The 26174-nt window shown below is 36.4% G+C and overlaps 4 protein-coding genes across 5 annotated transcripts in view; 2 read left to right on the top strand and 2 right to left on the bottom strand.

Annotated features, from left to right (window-relative positions):
* The window catches only part of LOC132155367 (E3 ubiquitin-protein ligase HECW1-like), a 47519-nt gene extending 40255 nt beyond the window's left edge, over positions 1-7264 (top strand). Inside the window, 9 exon segments of the mRNA XM_059564241.1 lie at positions 239-352; positions 664-721; positions 723-829; positions 2127-2225; positions 2962-3091; positions 3967-4116; positions 4193-4307; positions 4597-4795; positions 5648-7264. Coding sequence (XP_059420224.1) covers positions 239-352; positions 664-721; positions 723-829; positions 2127-2225; positions 2962-3091; positions 3967-4116; positions 4193-4307; positions 4597-4795; positions 5648-5759 — 1084 coding nt within the window. The 3' untranslated portion in view covers positions 5760-7264.
* A 3141-nt stretch (positions 7265-10405) lies between these two features.
* LOC132155368 (cytochrome c oxidase assembly factor 1 homolog) lies at positions 10406-11419 on the bottom strand. Its single transcript, XM_059564242.1, has 4 exons — positions 11356-11419; positions 10810-10933; positions 10579-10730; positions 10406-10492 (listed from the first exon to the last, which is right to left on the bottom strand). Exons 2-4 carry the CDS (start codon positions 10901-10903, stop codon positions 10406-10408), a joined length of 333 nt encoding a protein of 110 aa, XP_059420225.1. The 5' UTR covers positions 10904-10933; positions 11356-11419.
* Positions 11420-12760: 1341 nt separating this feature from the next.
* LOC132154134 (biliverdin reductase A-like) lies at positions 12761-17196 on the top strand. The gene is made up of 6 exons (XM_059562753.1): positions 12761-12905; positions 13893-14012; positions 15400-15497; positions 15661-15768; positions 15857-16025; positions 16772-17196. Exons 1-6 carry the CDS (start codon positions 12787-12789, stop codon positions 17034-17036), a joined length of 879 nt encoding a protein of 292 aa, XP_059418736.1. The 5' UTR covers positions 12761-12786; the 3' UTR covers positions 17037-17196.
* A 1425-nt stretch (positions 17197-18621) lies between these two features.
* On the bottom strand, positions 18622-25931 carry LOC132154513 (WD repeat-containing protein 48-like). Of its 2 annotated transcripts, none has more exons than XM_059563093.1 (19): positions 25818-25931; positions 25267-25407; positions 25013-25088; positions 24820-24902; positions 24449-24578; positions 23948-24036; positions 23730-23831; positions 23208-23432; positions 22693-22767; positions 22477-22579; positions 22253-22350; positions 22070-22177; positions 21885-21981; positions 21363-21458; positions 20740-20845; positions 20550-20637; positions 20372-20448; positions 19981-20173; positions 18622-19484 (listed from the first exon to the last, which is right to left on the bottom strand). In XM_059563093.1, the coding sequence occupies exons 1-19, from the start codon at positions 25863-25865 to the stop codon at positions 19389-19391; spliced, it is 2031 nt and encodes a 676-aa protein (XP_059419076.1). In that variant the 5' UTR covers positions 25866-25931; the 3' UTR covers positions 18622-19388. The 2 variants fall into 2 exon arrangements, with proteins under 2 accessions (XP_059419076.1, XP_059419075.1); XM_059563092.1 differs by having other exon boundaries at positions 25013-25091.
* Between the last annotated feature and the right edge of the window lie 243 nt (positions 25932-26174).

The following is a 26174-nucleotide window of genomic DNA, read 5'->3' on the forward strand; positions in this document are numbered from 1 at the left end:
AATAATGTATTTGTGGAATAATGCATAATGTGTTTGTGGAAACTGATAATTTTTTTTTTCAAAAATCTTTGATAACTACAATGTCAAAAAAATGACATTGAAAAAATATTTTTAATAATGTCAATGTCATTTGTGATCAACTTAATGTGTGCTTGATGGATAAAAGTATTAAGTGTGAGGCCTTTAAAGTAGGATCTGCCGGATGAACGTCCATCATTTCTGACTTCTGGTTTTTTAGACTGATCGTCAGAAGAGATCATCTGTTAGAAGGAACATTTAACCAGGTCATGGCCTACTCCCGTAAAGAGCTCCAGAGAAACAAGCTGTACATCACCTTTGTCGGAGAGGAAGGGTGAGACAGATGATCGTCTGTACATAACACAACATAATGATAGCAAATATGACATATGTACATAATTCCTGATATATATACTTAAATATTTTTTGAAAGCAAACTAATCTGCACAATGGTGATTAATGGCTATTTAGTCATAAGCCAAGTAATCTCAGAATAACCAAATATTGTCTATTTAATATATTGGTATTTAAAATACATCATCTGTTATTAGATTTAAATGATAATGTTATGTTTTATTTTTATTCACACAAAGCAAAGGCAAATAGATATTTGTGGTTCTATCAGAATTCTGCGTTTCTTTCCAGACTGGACTACAGCGGTCCATCGCGAGAGTTTTTCTTCCTGCTGTCTCAGGAGCTGTTTACTCCTAGCTGTTGACCCTTACTACGGCCTGTTTGAATACTCCGCCAATGACACATACACTGTCCAGATCAGCCCCATGTCAGCTTTTGTAGAAAACCATTTGGAATGGTAAGGTTCTTTCCACTTCCTCCCAAGGAATTCCACTTCCTGTGTGATATGGGAACACATACTGAATTTTCATTGACAGAGAAATAAGTGAAGTGAAGTGGCCAAGTATGGTGACCCATACGCAGAATTAGTGCTCTGCATTTAACCCATCCAAGTGCACACACACAGTAGTGAACACCAGTGTTGGGAACGTTACTTTAAAAAAATAATTAGTTATAGTTACTCACTACTTGTTCCAAAAAGTAACTGAGTTAGTAACTGAATTACTCTATAATAAAAGTAACTCGTTACCAGGGAAAGTAACTATTTGCGTTACTGTAGAAAAAAAAAAGTTGCTATATGTCAAAGTATTTTTTTTAGCAGTTTTCACAAGTCAGTTGAAATAAGTAGAACAGACAGGTGTTCGTACATAACTTTCGAGATTTATTGCACGTCAACAGACAGCAAGAGTTTTATCCTGCACTCTTTGTAAGAAAAGTGTTTTTGGCCACTAGCTTTGTAGATGCGTGTGTCACACATTACATGCACGTTCTTGCCTTTGACTACAATTAATTTGTAGTAGTGCTTATATCTCCACCTTGAAAATGCCAACTTTTCATCGGATTGCTCCTGACTCGCCATTTCTCCTGCTGCTGCGAATCTCTGTGTAGCTGTTGCGTGTGTGTGACTGTGTGTGTTTGGCGCTGCTGGCGCGTGTGTGTAAAAACACTGGCTCTGATTGGCTACCATGAAACACATGACTCTGCCTTAGCCAATCATAATCGCTTATCTCGTTATTAACCCACCTGCTCACTCGCTGTGTGAGCCAGGGGTGCGTTCGGATTGCATATTAAATCAATGCATAGTAACGCACCGCATTTAACGTTCAGTAACGTTAACGGCGTTGTAACGACGGGAAAAGTAATTAGTTAGATTACCCCGTTACTGAAAAAACAACGTCGTTACCTAACGCCGTTCTTTTAAACGCCATTATTCCAAACACTGGTGAACACACACACCCCGTGAACACACACCCGGAGCAGTGGGCAGCCATATTGCTGCGACGCCTGTGTAGCAGTTAGGGGTTTGGTGGCTTGCTCAAGGGTCTCACCTCAGTCGTGTTATTGAGGGTGGAAGAGAGCGCTGGTCATTCACTCCCCCCACCGACAAATTCCTGCTGGACCTGAGACTCGAACCCACAACACATGCTTTAACTCAAACCCACAACCTTGTCTAACCATTACGCCACCTCTGCTTCTGTTGTTATTGGCAGAATGTCTCGTTGGTTTTGACCGCATGATGTGACGTGTGTTTTCAGGTTCCGTTTCAGCGGTCGAATTCTTGGCCTGGCTTTGATTCATCAGTATTTGTTGGACGCCTTCTTCACCCGTCCGTTTTATAAAGCTCTCCTCAGACTGTGAGTGGACCAGAAACCATTCAATGCATTCAACTACACGCAGACATTGAAACAATAAAAAACAGGCATAAATTAAGAGCTTGATGTTTCGTATACAAGCATCTTTATTGAAACACACAAATCTAATTGATATTTATAATTCTTTATCATCATTACTCCATTAGTCTTCAGTGTCACATGATTCTTTAGAAGTCATTCTAAAATACTGATTTAGTGCTCAAGAGCTGCTTTGCATTTTTCTGGAAATGGTGTTATGTTTTTACAGGAACAGCATTTAATTGAAATAGAAATCTTTTATAACTGTCTTTTAGAAAAGTTTTTACTGTCCCTTTTGATTAATTTAATGCATCCTTACAGAATAAATGTAAGATCTTACTACCCCCAAACTGTTGAACAATAGTTTATGTGTCTTTGTGGAATAATAGCAGACAAAAATGGGATTTTCAGTAGCCAGTAGGAAGCAGATATTTGGACGCATTTGATCATGAATTAATTACAGTAAATTCAGCTGTTTTTTGACAACCATCTCAATGTAAAAACTGACCTAAATTCACTCTTTCTGCAATTTTGCAATAATAAAATCAGACATAAATGAAATTAAATGAAAATGGCTTAAATTAACATTTATTTTACTTATATTTATTATAAAGCCATAGTAATCAATCTACTGATCAAGCTACAATATCTTGTAATATATTGACTAAAAACACAAGTTCATTGTTACCCCTGCTTGCAGAGCCACAGATCTCAGTGACCTGGAGTACCTGGATGAGGAGTTCCATCAGAGTTTACAGTGGATGAAGGAAAATGACATCACTGATGTGCTGGATCTCACCTTCACAGTCAATGAGGAAGTGTTCGGACAGGTGCGAGAAACCCTAAAACTAATTCTGTCTTTATATATATATATATGTATGTGATGCGATCTGAAAAAAACTGTCGGGTGTCATGTTGGTACATTTTTAGTAAAAAAAAAAAAAAAAATTGTATGTCTTTTTTTTTTTTTTGTCAAAATTAGGGTTTCATTCAATTATTATTCTATAACATCTTGTCTATCATCTCAGAAAATATCTTGGCAAAATTCACGTTTAGTGCAGAAAACGATATATTGCAGCAAGAATAAAGATGTTATCTTTCTCTCATGTTAAAAGTGCTGCGGAGGTGCTTTCTCCTAACATCACAAAAACAGTTAACCTATCAAAATAAACCACGCAACATATATAATAAAGGTGTATCAATGAATATTTCCCGCCAGTCCTGTGTAGCCTAAACTATGGCACGCAAAGTTTTTATTTATTTATTTATTAATATTGAATTAATTTAATATTCGAACACTGAACAAAATTATAAACAATACACTTTTATTTTTTCCCCAATTTTTTATGAGATGAACTCAAAGATCTAAGACTTTTTCTATGTACACAAAAGGCCTATTTCTCTCAAATACTGTTCTCAAATCTGTCTAAATCTGTGTTAGTAAGCACTTCCGCTTTGCCGAGATAATCCATCCACCTCACAGGTATGTCATATAAAGATGCTGATTAGACAGCATGATTATTGCACAGGTGTGCCTTAGGCTGGCCACAATAAAAGGCCACTTACAACAATAATAGTATACATTTATTGCTATTTTGTAATAAACAGCTCCCTAAAGATTCCCATGGTTTATAAGAACTGGGGAGAGTGGGGTGAATTAAATTAAAAATATCTTGTCAGGTAATATAATAATAATATATGTCAGGTGACCGAGCGGGAGCTGAAATCTGGCGGGTCAACCATGCAGGTGACGGAGAAGAATAAGAAGGAGTATATCGAGCGGATGGTGAAGTGGAGGGTGGAGGGAGGTGTTGTCCAGCAGCAGACACAGGCTCTGGTACGGGGCTTTTATGAGGTAACCATGCTTCTCATCTCATTTACTTGTGTGTGTGTTTACATTTACTTGTGTGTGTGTGTGTGTGTGTGTGTAGGTGGTGGACTCTCGTCTGGTGTCTGTGTTTGATGCCAGAGAGCTGGAGCTGGTGATTGCAGGAACAGCAGAGATTGATTTAAACGACTGGAGGAACAACACAGAGTATAGAGGAGGTGAGAGGACAAACTTACACCTACTGTACATACAAATACAGAAAAACACACAACATCAATACATGCGATGTTATGGCTGTGCCAATAGAATCCACATGTTGAAAGATATCACTATATATTAAATTATATAAAAAATATAAAAACAAATACAAAAACAAATAGAATGTCATTTCTACACTTCATTGAATTAATAAGCCGGTCAGTGTTTCTCAGTGCTGCTTCAAAGGGCAAAAGTAAAATTCTAGCTGTAATGAAAAGCTGTGTATTTGAGCTCTGTCCTCGTCGTCAGGTTATCACGATGGGCACATTGTGATCCGGTGGTTCTGGGGTGCGGTGGAGCGCTTCAATAATGAACAGAGACTGCGTCTGCTGCAGTTTGTGACGGGTACCTCCAGCGTCCCGTACGAGGGCTTTACTGCGCTGCATGGGAGCCACGGCCTACGACGCTTCTGCATCGAGAAATGGGGCAAGATCACATCCCTCCCGAGGTATAGTGATTCACTCATCTATCACAAATCTTTTGTTGATTTGAGCTGGCATGGTAAATGTTTAACATAAATTCAAAGAATGTCAATAATGAACGATACAGGTCCTCTCTGAGAAATGCAAGCATTGGATTGCTCTACAGAACACCTGCAATTTTATAATCAATAGAGTTTGCAAATCAATTTACATTCTTTTTATGATTTTGTTTTTTTATTATTTCCATTTTCCATCCAGATTCAATAAGGTATGAAAAATTTTCAAAATTATAAAACTGCTAAAAAAAATTCAGTCATGAAAAAATTTCAAATAAACAAGAAAAATGTTTTTTTGAATTTGTCAAGCCTGAAAAAAATTCTTAATCATGATATATATATATATATATATATATATATATATATATATATATATATATATATATATATATATTTTTTTTTTTTTTTTTTTTTTTTTATTATGTTTTCCATGATTAGGCATTAGTGCAAACTTTAAAAAATCTAATTTACAAAGTAAATAATTTAAACATTAACAGTTAAGTATTATTACTGTTATTAATACTTTTTTATATTTTGTACTTTTTTAAATTATACTATTATAATATATATCATTAATGAATAAAATTAACATTACATTACATAACTAATTTTTATCATTTCAAATGAACTGTTTAAAATGAGAAGTTATTAATATAATTTTAAGTAAACCTCAATCATATAAATTATTTAGATTGATCATTAATATTCATTTTGATTATTGTCATCAATGTTAAAAACATGACCAGACCTGAAAAGCAGATTGCTCTTGATTCCACATGAGACTGTCAGTCAGGCTGCTGATGTGTCATGTCTGTTTCTCAGGGCGCACACATGCTTTAACCGTCTGGATCTCCCACCGTATCAGTCCTACACCATGTTGTATGAGAAACTGCTGATCGCTGTGAAAGAGACCAGCACTTTTGGCCTTGAGTGAGGACTAATTCACCTTCCTCTCTGTGACCTTTCCATGTACACCGTATGCAATTATCTACTAGCGTGGATTGTGGATTCATGGACTGTGTCCAGTGTCCATTTCTTTGGTGTGTTCAGGACACCACTGCATGCACCAGGCACCTGTGCAGGTGGACAGTGTGTAACGTGTATGCAATAGTGAAAGAGAAGCCTTCAACCCGCTTTTAACACTCAGGGTCTCGACCTCTGCTGAAGTTGGTCTCAGTTCGCACATCATTTCACCACAAACCACGTCCAGCAACCTTTTCCTTTGGTGCATTCTCACGTTGACAAAAGTTATAAAGTTAAAACCAAATATGCTCGGAGAACATATCTGATGAGGTCTTGTAATTACTGTAAATGTGTGCACTAGTTTACATTACACGGCACTATCACAGGAAGTGGCATCACTTTGCAGGAGTCCGACGGGGAAATGGCAAGTCTGAACTGTAATTTGACACTTTTGATTTATTCGTTTGTACTTATCAATACATTTTAATGTTAAAATCATTAACACATCAAACATATTTAAGGATGTTTAAGGCTTCATGATGTCTTGTCTGTAATATCTGAATGAATTGCCAGTGTTGGAACTCGTTTGCTTTCAATGATTTGATGTTTTTGGGTTAAAAAGTCAACATAGGATGTTTACTTAAATGTCAACACTAAAAGCAAAAATGTAAAGAATTAAATGTGATGTTTATAATTTTGTAGAGCGGGATTTTAAACCAATAAGACTGCACTATCCAGCATAACAAAACATGAAAAACAAGGGACTGAAAATGAAAATGACTTGTCAGTGGTTAGATGCATCTAGATAAGAAACTGTGTAAAGGTGCATTCATGGCAACAGGGATTTATAGTGTTTCACTATAAACCAGTGGTGATGCGATACTTTATGCAAATGAGTAGAGTAAAGATGTCTCAGAAGTAAATGCTCATGAGCAGCTTTATGTGATTCTTTATGCACTACTGCAGTTTGTGTATATGTTTTCCTTTAGCATGTTCATTTTTAGCAATAAAATACTTTTTATTTATTGTATTTTTATGTACTTTTCAGTTTTCTAAACCAGATCATGTTGGCGTTATTGGCTGCGCACATCATCTTTTTTGTTCATTTGCATTAAGTTCAACTGTTTGTCTAGACTTTGTCACATCGCCATCTCTCAGTCACTTAAAAATTACTTGAAAAGTTACTTTCCTGATGCTATGATATGCACTTGCTTTCCCTAATGTTTAGAAAATGTGTTTTTGTTTTTCTGTTCTTATGTCTTTTTATGACTTAGAAAATGGTGAGGGGATTGAAACAAATGAAAGACCAAAAATAGTAAATAATTGTGCACCACACACCATGTTTGTCAGAGTGCTTTAACTGTGTGTGTTTAAAGAGCAGTGAGATACTCTTAAGAGTGATTTATTTATTCAAAAAGGAAATTGGTTTAAATGTCAGGACTTTTTTTTTTTATCTCAGGGTGGTTTGTTCTATGAGTTGGTTTATTAACAACTAGAGTCCCGTGCTCACATTTCGATTATTGTTCATGTTTACATTTTGAAATTATGTGAATGTGTGTATTATAGATTAAATGGTCATAAATTGTCTTAACACGATGCCAAAATGTAAAATCAAAATTTGAAAATGTGACGAATCAATTCAACAGCCAACCATTTATCTTTTTTAAAAACATGTCTCTATACTTGCTGTTTGCATAATGTTGGTTTTCTCAGATGTATATTACTATGCATATTTGGTTGGAATTGAAAGAAATGCGACACTTTGGCGCTTGTGAAGGACGTTACTTCATTTATCAAGACGCTCGCAGACATTTGACAATGTGAGAGAAATGAGAAGAAGGTTCTGAAACATACTGCCTCTCTATAAACATGGCATTTTGGGAAATACAGAAAGATTTGGCTCCTGCTTCCACCTCTGACACATCCACTAGCCTGCTTATGTATCTTGTATGGAAGAGAATAAGAGCGGATGATGAATAAATGTTTTGAATTGTGTATTGAGGTCACGTCTAGCGCCACTCTCAGACTGAGCTGTGTAACTACAGCATTACACTGTTAACGAATGTCAATAAACAATCACTTTCTAATGCAGCTGTAGCTTACTCGTGTTCCATCTGGTGTGGTTGTAAATCTAACTGAATCTGGAAAACTGTACTATTTATTTGTAGAATTAGATGTTTACAACATATATGTAAACATAGGTATATAGTCTGATGGTCATTTAAACGTCGATGAAAACAGGGCTGTAAGTGATATTGCAATCACACGAACTGTATTTTGTTTCACTACTTTTTAAACAAGCTTTTTTTTTCTCTTTTTTTTAGGGGTCGGCGGGGGGGTTGGGGGAGTTGTCTATTGAAAGTTTTGTTATAGAAAGAAATTTCAGTTGAAAAATCATGTTTAACAGTTCTGTCCATTTATTGCACTAATTTCAGTCCTTCATGGCCTCATTTATTCCTGTCAAAGGTGTATATCAAATATGCGTATCATGTATAAGCATATATTGCATTTGATTAGGGGTTTGGCTAGTTTAATGCATTTCATTCACAAATATTGCACATTTAGGAGAAAATAAATTATGGTGTTTTAGTAAATGTTAATGCAATTTATTTAACTGATTCCTCAGGTTAGTATCTTCACCTCTCCCTTCTCATACTTTTGTGATTCCTATAATATTCAAGAAAACCTCAAGCCATCTAAAATGTGCTAAATACAACCAGCACATCTCTCTATGGCCATATAATATAAAACATAAGAAAAAAAAAATTGATGTCATTTAATGAAGGATTTATACATTTCATTAGCTAAAACACTGTGATGTAATATATTTTGTATTGCTAAATCAAATGAAAACAGATTGGAGAAAGTTTTTATATTCATGGATGTTTTGGCAGAGGAAAGTGAAGACAGATGGTCCCCAGAACTCAATATGAGGATATGTCTGGAGCAGGAGCGGGTGGTTTCGGGGGATAACAGTGGGATTTTTGATGGGCTTGAGAAAAGGAGGAAAGTTTGAGACATGAAGCCCCAACCGGTCTGGAACAAAGTTTTTTTTTTTTTCAGATTTAAAACAAAGATTCAGAGAGAACTGAAGAGTAGAACGCTAATTTGCTTGCACTGCATATGCTAAGGCACTACTGCATACTGTTTCACATAATATCTTTGAATACGCATTATGCAACAAGAAATGTTTTAAATGTAAGATGCTACATTGTTGCATCTTGGAAATATAATTGCTGAATTCAGAATAGCATATACTGCTTGTTCTATTTGTGCTATACCTGGTAGAACATCTGAACAATTTGTCAGCGTAAACATGAAAGGCCATTTAAGTACATTGCATTGTGGGATACAGTATTCTACACAGTGTATTGTAGCTGTGCATTTTGGCAAATATAATAGGTCATCTATACGTACTGCATACTGTGCGAGTAGTATGATATTCAATACTAAAACTAATAGATCGTACTGATGCAATAATAATAATTACTATTAATAGTAGTAGTAGTATAGCTTTAAGTGTTTTGAACATTCTTTTTATTTAAACATTTTGGGCTCTTAAGTTTCTCTGACCTCGATCTTTCAGCCAAAATACTAATGAGAGGAAATGTGGATTAGAGAGCCGCTAAACTGGGTTGCGGTGTTTCTGTGGATGAAGTCTGCTCACTCCTGTGAATGCAGATTTATGATACTTAATGGTTATTATGAACTGAGCATGGTTTAAATTTGTCATTTGAAAAAAAAAAGTACAAAGGGAAATCTTTCAGTACATGTTCATACTTTAAGCAAAATCTTCATGCAGTTTTATTTCCAGCAAACAAAAAAAATTTAAGAGAAAGGTTAAAAAACTAACAAAACTTGACTAGTCTAACTTAGCATGACTTATGGTACTTTGACAAAATGCACTTGTTTTCGGTATAAGCTGCATCTTTTGATATTCCTCACAAAATTAAACCATTGTTTGTTTTTTGAGAAACAAGTAATACAAATGTCTAGGGTTACTGAATAATAATATTTTACTGACACTTACTGGAACAGTTCAGTAACTACAATAGTACTAGACGATCCTTAGATCCCAGTGTTGGTATTATGAACTGAATAATCTGATTTTCAAGTTTTGCGCACATTTGGAAAGTCAAACAGAATTAGGTTATTATTGTTCTGACTTATTCATGTGACTCTGCTTCTACAATAGTATGATCAGAACTGTTTTAAACACTACGGATATTTCATCTCTCTTTACCGAAGCACATGAAACAGGATGTACAACAACCCAGCTTCCATACATCCCAAACAAAGATATATCAACATTTAAATTAGACAAATATATCTAAATGCAAGAATCATTTTGATAAAAAAAAAAAAAAAAAAAAAAAAAACAGGCTTTCAATCATCTTTTGTACAATGCTCCACTGGCGTTTATTGTCTGTGTGAAGTTACTCTTCAGATTCTGTCTTGCTGAAAATCTTGATGGTCTCACCTTCCCTCAGCGTCAGAAACACTTGCTGGAGGTCCCATCTAGTGAGAAAACGGTTAAGATGATTATATAAATTATATAGGTAACAAAAGTGTGTTTGTATATTAAAATAATAATAATAATAAATTAATTTATTTATTTTAAGAGGTGAAATCATGGGACCTGTTCAAGAGTGTGTCTGTGTAGAGATAACCTCCGGTCTTTGACCCGGTAACTGGGATCTTGAGCTGAAATTGATATATTTATATGAGTGATATAGTTCTGACCAGTATTTCTGATGTATTCGAGGAGGAAGGTTTACGGTGATCCCGACCTTAGCGCTGCTGTTGTCAATGCGGTTGTGTCGGTCAGTTAAATGGATGTTGTGTATCTTTAGCGGAGGAGCGCCCAGACTGGCCATGGCTGTGGAGTTATTCTTCAGCTGTTCAAGGGCCAGGTGGTAATACTCTGCTTTTGCAAAATTTTCTGAAAGAAACAACAAACGTATAACAAAAATCCCTCAAAGTTTAACAGCTAACAGAAGCTTTAATTAGCTGTGACATACTCTGCATGAGGTAATACATCATCGCGCAGCCGCCGCCGGTCACTACGGTCATGAATATAGTCATCTGCTGCAGGAGGCTGGTGGAGCGACTCATCCTCACTTCAGACGGAGCAGACCTCTAATGCTGGAGGAAAACACAATGAGAAAGTTTTAATATAAACTGAATATATGAATTTATTTTTGTCATGACTTAAAAAATTTTTTGATCTAGAGGTTACTGCTTCACTAATTGAAATTAGTTAAATACACAAATTATATATACACACACACACACACACACACACACACACACCCAATGATATTTATACTCCAATGTTCTTGAGAAAAGCATGTTTATATATATATATATATATATATATATATATAACATAATACATTCAGTTAGGGTAATTTATTTTACGAATATTTAACAAAAAATCTACATATTTTACAAAATACTGCATTTGTTGTAAGGATTATTGTCAGAGAGCCCTTAATTTCACATAATTGAGCCCTAATTCATTCATGCATCGATTTCAAAGTACGTTCATAATAATAATAACTCACCGTCACATCTATTATGTACTTAATAAGCAAAGCCTAAAGGGACTTTGTTTTTAAGTCACTAAAAGCCATAGACAGTAAAAGAAAGCTAAAAGCAGCGTACTAAAGAAGGGGCCATGTTCGTTTTATTTCGAAAAACTTTATTCAAACATCAAGAAATATAATCCGATGAAACACATTGTAAACATTCAGTCTGCGGTTTATTCTATTCATGGTTTATTCATATAAACGATAAAGATATCAATGTAAAGTATTAATGTTAGGTCAATAACTCTTGGTCTTACAGAGAGTTGATTATTTATTGTCTGTGTTTGTCGACAACTGAAACACGTGCGGCTAGAGCGCGTGACGTCAGACGCACGCACGCACGCACGCACTCCGGGTTACGAAAAAGAGTTATGAAAGTTGTTACCGAGTCACACTTTTGCTGTCTATGGTCACACCCTGCAGATTCAGATCTCAGATCCACAGCAGAGGTGAGGGCATTCATCTTTCTCTTGTACTTATGCATATAGAAGATGAACATTATTTGTTCAGTAATCTCTCATTTGCGCGGCTTCAGTAACGAGCGATGCAGATGCGTTTAGTGAAAGAGAGGCTTTTGGTGGTTTAATTAACACGCGTATTAAAGCTCAGAAATAAAAGGGGAAATAGACATGCATTGTCACCATTTTATGATTAGGGGATTTTTGTTTTCCATTTAATATGTCTTGAGAAAATACAAATAATTATTATACACATGATTAAATTTTTTCTTTATCTGATGTTTATGTGTATGGTTTAAATGTTATTTAAATATTTACTGTGTTCAATTCGTCCGTCATTACCATCATGACAGACACTCTAAATATTATTAAAGGAAAGTTTGTGATTTTTAACTTGAATTAAAAGACCATTTATTTAAACATGTACTTTTTAAAACTAATAAGTTAGTATTTCTAATTATTCACTGCACAAATAAAAAAATACCAAACCACTTTTGCAAGTGTTTTTTTAATGCCTTCAATTTTTCCAGTATACAGGTAACTAATACAATCGGGATTTGTTTATGCAATATTCAGAGAAAACACTGTAGTTGTTCAGGTCAAGTACAAATAACATTTATTTATGCGTCACTCGATCTCTGGTTACAGCCTAATTAAGCCGTTATCAGACACACACACACACACACACACACACACCCCAAGAAATTCAGTTCAACAAACCAGTTTCTCAGAAATGTGCTGCTCTTTCATGATATTGACTTGTTTTAACATGATGGTGGACAGGGACAGTGTAGATGTGGATCAATCCTCTCTATGTTTGTTTTAAACCTTACCATATCTGCTGCATGTGTATTATGCCATACAGAACTGAAATTAAGTTCAGAACAAACTCGGTTTTATTTCTCACTTCTGATTTTCTGCTCATGAATGTTGTGATCCTGCAGGAATCATGTTGGGATCAGTGGTTGTAGGAATAGGCATCGCAGGAAGTGTGCGAATGAGAGATTTACTCGCTCCTCTGCCGTCCAGCGCTGCTGAGAAGTTCAGCATCAAGGGCTTTGTGTCCAGGTCAGTGCATCATACAGACACACAGGAATCAAGGCTGATTGGCTTAAAACACATGTGTTACAGGTTTGTTTCTGTTGACCCCACAGAATATAAAATAAGCTCTCTGTGGACTCATTTCATATCATATGGCTAATATTTACTGTGCTGCTCTCAGTAGAAATGTAGTACACGTACACACATAAACCATGTTGAAAGAAATGTCAGAATAGATTGCGGCACTTAAAACATGTTTTCCAGTCCTCATTTTGAAAGGTTTTATTCATCATATACTTTGTCAATATTTAAAAGTAGAAATCGGTTCTTAAAATTAAAAGCAGTTTTCCTAAAACTTTCAAAAACCAAAAATAATAAAGACACACACACACACACACACACACACACACACACAAGTGTGTGTGTGTATATATATATATATATATATATATATATATATATATATTTATTTATTAAAAGATGAGTTAAGACATCTTTTTAAATTTGCTTATGGGTCTTAATTGATATTGTGTTCAATCTCAAATCTATTTATATTTTTATAGGTTTTTTTTGTCTTTCCTTGTGAACTTCTTTAGTAGTATTTAAGTAGTAATAACTTGTATTGGTAGTGTTTTTAATGCCCCTGTGCAGCACTTTGAGTTGCTTTGAGTTTATGTATGAAAAGTGCTATAAAAATAAATGTGTGTGTGTGTATATATATATATATATATATGTATATGTATATATATGTGTGTGTGTGTTCACAATTGAACTTGTTATATATTATTATTATTATTATTATTATTATATGATTTATTATAATTACTTAAAATTATTAAAAGATGTAGAGGCTGATTTTCAAAAAGATTGTTTTCTCTCTTATGTTTTTATTTTTTTCTCAGGACATATTTATGTTTCATTTAAAGTTAAATAATTATAAAAATTTAAGCTTTTCTTATGTTTCATATGAATTTGTTTCCATCTAAAGTTCTGCTGGTGTTTGTGTTTGTGTAGGAGGAGTCTTGAAGATCAGCAGGGTGTGAAGCAGATCTCAATGACGGAGGCGTTGAGCAGAGATGACATCCATGTGGCGTTCATATGCACGGAGAACACCAGCCACGAAGAGCACATCAGGTGACACAGCGACTTCCTCCCCACACACACAATCACTCCTGACTCCTCACACACACGATCACTGCTGACTCCTCTCTCACACACACACACACACACACACACACACACACACACACACACACACACACACACACACACACACACACAATCACTCCTGACCACTCACACACACACACACAATCACTCCTGACTCCTCACACACACGATCACTGCTGACTCCTCTCACACACACACACACACGATCACTCCTGACTCCTCACACACACACACGATCACTCCTGACTCCTCACACACACACACGATCACTCCTGACTCCTCACACACACACACGATCACTCCTGACTCCTCACACGCACACACGATCACTCCTGACTCCTCACACACACACACGATCACTCCTGACTCCTCACACACACACACACGATCACTCCTGACTCCTCACACACACACACACGATCACTCCTGACTCCTCACACACACACACACACTATCACTCCTGACTCCTCACACACACACACACGATCACTCCTGACTCCTCACACACACACACGATCACTCCTGACTCCTCACACACACACACGATCACTCCTGACTCCTCACACACACACACACTATCACTCCTGACTCCTCACACACACACACACTATCACTCCTGACTCCTCACACACACACACACGATCACTCCTGACTCCTCACACACACACACGATCACTCCTGACTCCTCTCACACACGCGCGATCACTCCTGACTCCTCTCACACACGCGCGATCACTCCTGACTCCTCACACACACACACACGATCACTCCTGACTCCTCACACACACACACACACACACTATCACTCCTGACTCCTCACACACACACACGATCACTCCTGACTCCTCACACACACACACACGATCACTCCTGACTCCTCACACACACACACGATCACTCCTGACTCCTCACACACACACACACACTATCACTCCTGACTCCTCACACACACACACACGATCACTCCTGACTCCTCACACACACACACGATCACTCCTGACTCCTCACACACACACACGATCACTCCTGACTCCTCACACACACACACACTATCACTCCTGACTCCTCACACACACACACACTATCACTCCTGACTCCTCACACACACACACACGATCACTCCTGACTCCTCACACACACACACGATCACTCCTGACTCCTCTCACACACGCGCGATCACTCCTGACTCCTCTCACACACGCGCGATCACTCCTGACTCCTCTCACACACGCGCGATCACTCCTGACTCCTCTCACACACGCGCGATCACTCCTGACAGATGGCAGAAATGATCACGCTTGAATTCCTTTTTTCTCAAATGATCATCTCTCCCTGATCTGCTCCATCTCAGGCAGTTTCTGGAGGCGGGAAAGCATGTGTGTGTTGAGTATCCTGTAACCCTCAGCTACATGTCTGCCGTGGATCTGTGGAATCTGGCTCAGCAGAAGGGTGAGTTTCTGTCCTGATCTTCAGCTGTGGATGCACAGCATGTCTTCTGGAGACCCCTGAGTAAAATGTTAGAAGTTTGTGTTTATATAGCAATATAATAAATAATATTATTCTGACTGCAAGATGGCTGAATGTTTTACTTCTATCTATATGGTATCTTCAGGTCTGGTGCTTCATGAAGAACATATTGAACTCCTCACTCCTGACTTTAAACAGCTGAAAAAAGACATAGCTGGGAAAACTCTGGAGGAGGGAACGCTGCGTTTCACAGGTAAAGACTGTATAATAGTATGCAGTACATCTTTTTAAGGGCTTCCACCAGGGTTTTGAGTGATGGTGATTTTTATTTTTCTTCTCAGGTGGGTCCATGAAGCCAAATTTTGGGTTCCTGTCTTTCAGCGGTATTTCCAGACTGACCTGGTTGGTTGATCTTTTCGGGGAGCTCACGGTTACAGCAGCATCTCTGGTGGAGGAGAAAGAGAACAAATACATGAAGATGACAGCGCACTTACTGACCCCACAGCAGAAGTGAGTACACTGCGGCCACAGACAGCTGTTAAAAAAGAAGTATTATTTATTTTTAAATATATACATTATTTTCTTAAATTTAAATTTCATTTATCTTAATTATATATATTATTATATATTATTTAGTGGATAGCTGACAAATAACACCAAGATTTGTGGTTAGAATATAAATAAATGCATGCAGACAATGCATATTTGCAGTGAAACAGGTCACCATTTCTTCAAGCTTTCCACATAATATATAAGAAAATAAAGGATAACAAATATATATATTTTTTTGCCATTAAATTGTCATGTGGAGTGAGAAATTAATTTGAAAACATACACATTTTAATGAAGAAAAATGGTTGCCTTCTCATTAATATTTCAGTCCCGACTCCCTAGATATAATGAATCCTTCCTTCAGCGTAACCTGTTATCATCTGTCATTTATTTATTTATTCATTCTTATTTTTTTTAATGAATAGCTGAAATTAACATGGTGTGTATATATATATATTCATTAAACACAAATTCCTAAATTTTATTGCTGAACAATAAATGTCCATGCCCACGAAGATGTTAAGTTAAAATGTGAATGATTGTATTGAAATTAATTTATATTCTTTGAAGTAAAACTGCTCAACATTGTTTCAAGGTTTTTACTTGATAATAAATGAATAAACATACATCTGGAATTTATATTTATTTATTATATCATCTGTGACACTAAAATCCCAGGTTAACCAGACTTCTTTCTGACACAGGCCTCTAACTTGGATTGAAGAGCGGGGTCCAGGACTGGGCAGAGCCAAACACATAGATCTTCGCTTCCAGGATGCCAGCATCACGGAGCTTCCTGCAGGTCAGCGGGAGCCGGTCGGTCTGTTCATGCAGGATCTGGTGCTGTTCGGCCGGAAGCTGCAGGGTGAAGTGTGTGCCGCGGAGCTCCAGGACGAGAGGAGCAGGATCTTACACTGTCTGCAGCTGGCTGACCGCATCCAGCAGCTCAGTGAACACACTCAGGCCTGAAGCTGAACCTCTCCACACTGCATCTTCTCTAAAGAAGAAGAAGGGAGTCATTTAACCCACTGTGAGCATGAGTGCAGTCTTTCCCTGTGTGGAATAGTGGAAAGTAGACTGTGGCGTAAAGACATGACTAGAGTGGAAAATAATATTAAAATAATGAAACAATGAAAATATGTCCTTTTTAGACCTTGACAGATATTTTAGATGAAATGATTTTTTTTGTCTTGAAAACTGCAGTGATTACAAACATGTAATTCTATCAGCATAAAGTTTAAAGGTTTTAGTTTGTTAATGTAATTAATAGTTCTGTGTATATGTGGGCCACATCAGGATATGCAGGAACAGCTCAGTCCTTTATTTTATTTTGTAACTCATAACTCTAGTTACTGATTAATGTAACATGGCTCATTTATTATTTTACAAAAAGGGATGATTTCTGCTGACAATTTCTTTTACAGTTTTGTAGATGAGTTGGTATTTAGTATGCGAGTTGTGCTTTAGTGCAGCACATTTGCACCAAATTTCAAAAGCCTGTTACAGACAAATGAATCTCCAGAGCACTGTAAAATATTTATGGACTGTTGTTCGGTTTGATTCATCATGTTATTAACATTAAGTTACTCTGTTGACATTTGATATTTCTGTGAAAACTGGATGAGCTCTGTAAGTGTTCATACATGCTTTGATTTTCTTATCATTCGTGCTGTGGTGTCATTCTTTCCTATCTGTGTTCTCTCTGGGAAAGCACTGAAAGAAGAAAATAAAAATGCACATATCATTGTCTGGGAAGCATACAGAGAGGGAAAGAAATGTTTTGTGTCTAACTAACATGCAGTATTTACATTTGTCTTCATGTATACATATTTGTGTTTTCAGTTAATAAACACATTGTGTCTGCTTTATGGAATTTGTTTTATGCAGCTCAATCTGCACATCAACACAAGTACAAATCAGAAGTATGATAACAAAATTATTTTAGTAAAATAGCACTACTACCATGGTTTGTATTTTGTTGAATTATTATATAAATATAAATATATTTTTATTATATTATATTATTATATAAATATAAATATTATTATATATATGTTTTTGCTTTACCGTATGTTACAGTAATCTGTTAGGTGTAAATGCTTAATTTTGTTAAACTGATGCAAAAAAGGCTTAATTGTTTTAATGCTAAATATTTTTCCAGTAACACTTACAATAAAGTTTACTTAAAAGTTTTGTGAACTTACAATGTTTACAAAATTGATTAATCAGTTTCTTATTTTAGTCAATTTGCACAAACACAAAATCATTTTTTTTGTTTAAAGGTATATAAATTAGTCAATTTATTTATGAAAAATATTACAAAATATAAAAAAATGACTACTTAATATAATTAAATTAAGATAATCACAAATAAAACTAATAATTACTGCTTTAATAAAAGCTGTTCAAATTCTTGTTTATTGTTAATGATACCGAATGCATTAAATACTGCTAAAAACATTGTATTGTTACCTTTTTTCTATCTTATGAGTTACAATATGATTTAGATGAAATCTAGCATTTATAAAACACTTTTCAAAAGTAAAATATTAACTTTTTCAGTTGCACAGTTTCAACGTTTATTCACAAAAATGTCAGTTAGTTGACAAGGGCAGGGCCATTTTTTTGATGATTGTAACACGGTCATGTGCACTGATCCACAGAAATGAACTAACAAAACTGATGAGAAACATACATTTGGAAAGTATCTCACACACGTATGCAATAAAATGAGCCAGGCTGAAACAGCACTTCTTGTTCCGCATTAGACGATTTTGATATCTGATACAAATTTGGCAACAAATAAATTATAATAAAATTAAATCTAGAAAATAAAGATACATTGTTTACTTGGAAGAAAGCAAAACGGAGCGCTCTAAAGAGCAACTGATTTTGAATCTGGATCAGGTCTAGTTAAAACATCTCTGGGATGTCTGAGAACGGAAGTACTCGTGTGTGCATCATCATCATCATCATCATCATGACTCGTGTTAAGCTGGACAAGACACGTCGCTAAACACAACAGCTATATACATACAGAAAAAACTAAATCAATGAAATAAAGGCAGACAATAACTGAAGTTGTAGTTCACAGAACGTCTCAACATCTGCATCAATTAGCAGTCAGTCTTTAGTCTTTTTTTCTTCAACTGCCGCTCAGATCTTTCTGCTGGCTCTTCTTTAAGCCACTGCAAAGAGAAAAAACATTCCTCCTGGGTGACCATCAACATGAGAACAGCAGGGCATTCTGGGATGCTTCTGGAAGTTAAAGTGACGCGGGTTGAAGGAGATAAGGGTCTATGCAGAGGTCAGGGGGATTCCTCACGTGGCTTTCTGTCTGTAATGAAGGGTCAAGTCTCCACCGCTCTTCCAGATGAAATGCTTTACAGTCCTGAGGTCCATGTTTGGATCCAAAAGCTACAAGAGACAGCAAACATGAACATTAGAGCACGAACAAACATTGTAACATGAAATTTGTTTGTTTACTAATTAGGAGCACAATGCAAATTATATAATGTTACATGAAACATTCTATGCAGTCCAGCATTAGTAAGTATGTAAATAATGTTAATGTAGCTGAAAGTCACCAAAACTGTAGGATTTACTAAAGTTCAAGTTTCATTCCACACTGTTTAACTGAGGTTAAGGCCATATTAACCCTGGGTTAATCAATGTTTCACACATGTCATTTCATTATTAAGGGTTACTGGTGTCACTAAAGCGGTTTGAACTTTAACAACCAACAACCAATCAAAACTAAATAATGGTCACCTCATTTAAATTCTTTTCAACATCTGGGGAAAATAAGTTGTTGAACAGTGAAAAATGAGCATACTGAGTGATGAGGGTGTATTTCTACTAGTACTTTTTATATGTCTGGAGGCAGTAAAGAAGATCTGATAGGAGGTCTAACCTGATCTAAACACATGAGCTCAATCTTCTCTTCGACCATCACTGCCACGTCTTCCTCTTTCTCCTGCTCTCCTGGTTTGTCATTGGCTGAGGAGCTGGTGGTCTGTGACTCTGTGTCAAGGTTGATGATCTTTTCGTAGACGTGTTCCATCACTTTCCGCACCTGCAGCATGTCACTAGCGGACAATCGGTCCCTGAAAACAACAGATTTTGACGAATAATCTGTTTACTGAAGATCAAAACACAAAATATGTAAATGTATAGTCCAGTCTAGTAATGTATGGAAAAGTGCATTGTCCAGTATGACTCTTAAAAATTTACTAGAAACTTAGCACAAGCATTTTGTCACAGAAAACATTCTTTATATACCATATCTTACAAACACAGCATACTTTTTGAGTGTTTTGGCCCCAGATGATGAATGAGGTTGGAGGTAGAATGGGATCTTGTTGAATTTTGGCATGATTTTCTGCAGCAGAAAAGAAAAGCTGTCAATATATAGTCAAAAACATTTTTCAAGTCCATTTCATGGACACTTAATGGAATGATTGCGGGATATGAAACGCTCACATCTACAGTGATATCAATAACCCATTGAGGAACAGTTTCATTCAATAACATGGACTCTGTCTCTCCTCCAGAATCGCGACACAATAACCTGGAATTGGAAGGAAATACAGCTTATAATGAAGACAAGATACAGGAAGGAAACTCAGATGAGTTTAATGTCTTCATCAGTTCTGGACACTGTTATTCTGACCTAAACAGCGTTCTTCCTCCTGCTTCACCAAAGATGACAGGAGTGTGAGGAGGAACCTGGAAGTAACCGTTGCCCTTTTGACTTTGGCTCTCCTGTTGACCATTCACTACAGGGAAATACACACAGAAAATTACTAAATCAGAAACCAACTGCATATTTCCATGAATTCCATTAACTCACAAACCAAGCTTTGCTTAAATACAGAAATAATTCCACACATTATTTGCTGATAGGGAAATGTCAATATACATTGTAAAGAACTCAGTAAAAATTTATTATAAAAATCCGTTTTAAAAATCTTAATTCTTTTAATAGCAGAATTATTAGAATAAAGGCAAATTCTACTGAACTGCTACATGATAAATAGACAGCAAACTATGCTTTAAACAAAGCCATTATACTTAAAAAAAGGAAAAAGTCCAGAAACCACTATCAAAATAACTGTGTGCATTCATGTGCATGAGGCAATCCCAGAATGCATTGAAAATAATTCTAGGATGAACTAAAATAACAGAATAGATCAAATTTGATTCACAACTAAAAACTATTAACAATTTTTTTTTTTTTTTACAATAATAATTTTTGCCTTTATTAAAATACTCCTTTACAGAAAAAAAGTGTACCATGGTTGAGTTCGATTTCCTCCTCTTCTACTGGATTTATATGAGTTCTGGGCCAGAACTCTAACAAAGCCTGCAGGAGCAGCCCACCCAGATTCACTGAAACACAAAGAATAGTTGTTACATAATTCTGACTGTCAAATTAAGTCGTACAATCAGAATATGAATGATAAACAAACACTTCAAAAATACTGTTGTCTATCTGTATCATGATTTTGTTTTCTAAATGTCCTTACATCAAAAAGGTAGTAAAACTTGTTTTAAATTTTTTTTTAAATCAAAGGCATTTCTATCCTGATATAAAGGTGAAGTGTGCAAAAAAAAAAAGAATCATACAATTTTTCAAATAAATCACCCAAAAAAAAAAAAATGGGGCCACATCAGCAAACATATAGTCTAGCCCCCATTTAATTGTCTTTTGCCTCAAGAATGTAATTTTTGCAGCATAAATATTAGATATTCAGCTAAAGAACAAAATACTTAGTCACAGCAAAACAACACTAGGCATTAAGAAGAAGATATTACCCTTTGGATCAGAGCCGTCTGGGCTTGTAAAACAAGCATCTTTAGCTGCCACCCACGCCGCAAAACAATCACTTTCATCCAACGTGATAGTCAGCATCTGAAAAGCAGCAAGAACAGATGTAACATTCATTATCTTTCATCTTCATCCTCATTATTAACTTAGAAAACAAGCTGCTAATACTCACCCCAGTCTTGAGATCTACAGAAAACCAGTTCGGCACATAGACCATCTTGAACCTCTTTTTAATTTCTTCATCAAAGTCCACTTTACCCAGGTCTTCTCCCATACATGCCTACAAACCACAGAGTGAGGTTAAATAACATCTGGCATCAAGATGCAAAAAAAGCTTTTCATGATCTGCTCATACCTTGAGGACATCCCAGAATGCCACACTGTTATTGGAGTCTTTGGTAAGTATGTGCCTCTTATCATTGAGAATATGACACTGAACGATGCTGGTGCCACCTGAAATGGAATTCAAGCTCTCAGTCAAAGATGAAATCAATTATAGAAAACAGTCTAGCACATTTTGATCAACAGAGATTAGTAATCAGTCATTTAATAAGTTCCTTATACAGTTAGCTTATTTACCTTTGATGACCTGCTCTGGCTGTGTACACAGTGGAGTTAAAGGGGCACTACAGTCGTGGTCGTAGTCTCCGGAAGCTCTGAAGTTCTGCATGCTCTTTAGAGACTGAGATTGACAAATAAACAAATACAGACAGATAAGAGCTGAAAGAATGTTTTTATTCAGTTCAATGCATTTCAGTTCAACTGTACATATACACTACTGTGTAGAAATCTCACCCATTTGTTTACAAATGATTTAGTTGTGGACACCCAGATTGCTTGAGGAGGATCAGCTGATCTGTCCAATTCCATCTGCACAGAGAAAACATCAGATATAAGAGCATCCAGCTTAAAGACATTTGTCAGAAGATTTTCAGAGATTCTGAAAGCTGAATAAAAAAAGATTTCCATTGTTCTATGGTTTATTAGGATCGGACAATATTTGGCCGAGATACAACTGTTTGAAAATCTGGAATCCAAAGGTGCAAAAAAAATCCAAATACTGAGAAAATCCACCATAAAGATGGTACGATACGGTAGGAATTTTACAAAATACCTTCATGGAACATGACCTTTACTTAATATCCTAATGATTTTCGGCATTAAAGAAAAATCTGTAAATTTGACCCAAAAACAATGTTTTTTTGGCTATTGCTACAAATATACCCCAAAAGACTGGTTTTGTGCTCCAGGGTCACATTTGATGATGACTTCATTTCTATTTTTTCAAACACGAAGCAGCTCAAGTTTACCTTCAGGATGGGAGCTTTCTCTTCACATATGAGCACACGCAAGTCAGGGTTACGCAGATCCGTACAGTAGATTTTTCGGTCACGTCCGCCCGAGTAGATGTGCGTGAAGGCCTCGTTCACCTGCAGGGCCCACACGCCCTCATCGTGGACTCGGTATGTGGCGATGCATCGCTGCTGACCGAGAGACCACAAGCGTACCGTACCATCCGAGCTACCAGAGAGAGCCTAGACAGAGAAACAAAGCAGGTTTAACGTGATGGAAAACCTCAAAGTTAGAGTAACTGTGGCTGTGTTCAGACAGGTAAAAAAAATATTGGCATATCTAAAGCATATCTATTTAGCAGTTTGAAAAACAACAACAACAAAAAAAGACTGATGTTTGCAAACCTTGTTTTAATAAGATTTTGTGCATCTCAGTTCGAAAGGCCAGATTCCAAACATATTTTCTTCATAGTTTGGGATCTGATGCCCATGTAATATACAAAATGTGATAATATTTCTAGAGCTGTGTTGAAGTTCTACCTGAGTGCCGTCTCTGTTTATCAATAATGATTTGACGTTGTCAGCGTGGCCTTTCAGCTTCATTAGCTTAGCACATGTCCGTGGATCCCAAACCCTCAAGACCTGACAAAAAAAAGACAAAACACATTTCCAATAATCAAAACCTTTTATATGAACCTGCAGTTGAAATGACAGTTTCCCTTCTTTGAAACCTAAAACCACAAAACTGTGAGACTAACCTTCTCTGTAGATCCTGAGATGATCACAGTTCCTGTCTGATTCATGGCCAGACTGTAGATGGAGTCCTTGTTTCCACTCAGTGACGAAGCTATCACAGAAATGATGGATGCAATCAGGGTTATTACACTCAACTATTTAAAAAATAAATAAACATATCAAATTTTAACTGAAATAAAATATACAAAAAATTAAACTTAAGCTACCAAGGCAACATTTCATTTTCTTTCAGTTTAACTTGACATACTTAACTAAAATAAATATATATATATACACATGTATACATTTTTTTTACAAAAATTTACAACAATTTTAACTAAAAAAAAAAATCCAACTTTTAATGAAACCTGTAAGAGTATCTCAGTGATACCATAATAACAGAAATGGGTTTTCATAATCTTCATAATTTTCATAATCTTCTGCTTAATTACATGCTTCAACCCTAACGTGATGACTCAGAAGGAAGACTGTTTCAAACAGAATGACTAAGAGAGTTTGCTCACTGGTGACTGTATTATTAGAGGCAGTCAGAGCCGTAAGTGTGTTCACGTCCCACAGGAAGATCTGTCTGTCCAGACCGGCTGATGCCACCAGCTCCTTTTCCTTTGCATATGCTAAAGCTTTGACGTAGTCCTGAAGAATGAAACAAAATCAACATAATCACTGTCTCATAATCATATTGCACACAAAATGGTAAGAACTTTCTCAAAATTTCAAGCTATAATCTGTTTTTATATTGAAATTCCTGGAGCTGTTAAATGACCAAATTGTTTGTCAACAGTCAAATGTCTGGCAATGCAGGACTTCCATCATATGCATGGAAATGTAACAAAATTAAAGCAACTAACTAAGATAAATATAATAAGAAAAGCACCTTATGTGTCCGTAACGTGGACATGCAGAACCCTTTGTGTGCATTCCAGACTTTCACGGTGGTGTCCGAGGAGGCTGATATCACTGCAACACAGAACGATCCACTGAAGATAACTAAAGCTCAGAATATACAGTATTTGATGAGGTTTGAGCATGAAGTTTCTGTAAAAGGCATATGAGGTGCTTAGACATACATGTTTTTCCATTACAACAGAGGATGATGTCATTCACCCAGTCCGTGTGATGCTCCATTGAAGCAATGTAAGGATCCTGCTGCAAGTAAACAGCTGTTAGTTGGACTTATCAGAAACATTTGACCACAGAGGGAGGTCAACTGCCTTTGAAGGGGATACAAAGTTAACACTGTTGCTTAAAATGGAAGGTGTGGTCGCACATGAACAAAATAAAGACATTAATATTCATAAATCCTGAAAAACGCCGGTTGTACTTTGTGTTGATTGACACTCCATATCCTGATGATGGAATCTCGGCCAGCTGTGAAGAGTCTGTTGAGAGCAGGATCCAGCTGAAGAGCGTTCACACCGTTACGATTGTACTTTTCCACCTCTTCTCTGATCACGTAGGAAACCTGGAAACACATCGTTATTAATAACTCCAGTTTATTAGACAATCAAAGACTGATTTACTAAAATTTACTAAAGCCACTAAGTGCTTAACATATAATTTTGAGGTTGTATAACATCTGTATGCAAAGGTATAATAATGTTTTAATCAAATAAACCGAATCAGTAAACAGACAATTGTACAGTGGTCCAAAAAGCATTCAGACACATTTAAAAATGATTGAATGCCGCAGCGTTACACCTCCTCACTGTACTACAGTAAAAACACCACAGTGATTCTTGTAAGGGTGGTAATGCTTCGGTTTGTAAATATTATGGACGCTATATTGGCAACACATTCCTGAAACAAGTAAACGTATATAAATAGCCTAAAACATGTTTTTAAAAGTACGAGACATTTTCTGTAAATTATTACCTGGACTTTCCTCCGTCCAGCAGCGTTCTGCCTGTGAAGCGTCGCCATCTTGCATGTTGACAATCAGGGGATGCGTCACTTCCGGGAGATAGCCGGTGTTTGTTGGCCTGTCGAGATCTATCACTAGACGCCGCTATTGAGTACATTTGCGGCGTACCTAAATAAATTATTGATTGTTAATTGATAGCTGGCTGGATTTTTCAGTAGCCCCTCACTACAGAAGACCCAGGGGGCGTGGTGGGATCCAGATCTAGGGGGTGGAGATGGCTGGGTTTATAGGTTTAACCCCTGGATCTTGTGTTCTGCTGCAGTGAAGACCATCTCGGATTTTTGCCGAAAATGGACATCTTAGATTTC

The sequence above is a fragment of the Carassius carassius genome, chromosome 12 (genome assembly GCF_963082965.1).
Source record: "Carassius carassius chromosome 12, fCarCar2.1, whole genome shotgun sequence".
Taxonomy (NCBI): Eukaryota; Metazoa; Chordata; class Actinopteri; order Cypriniformes; family Cyprinidae; genus Carassius; species Carassius carassius.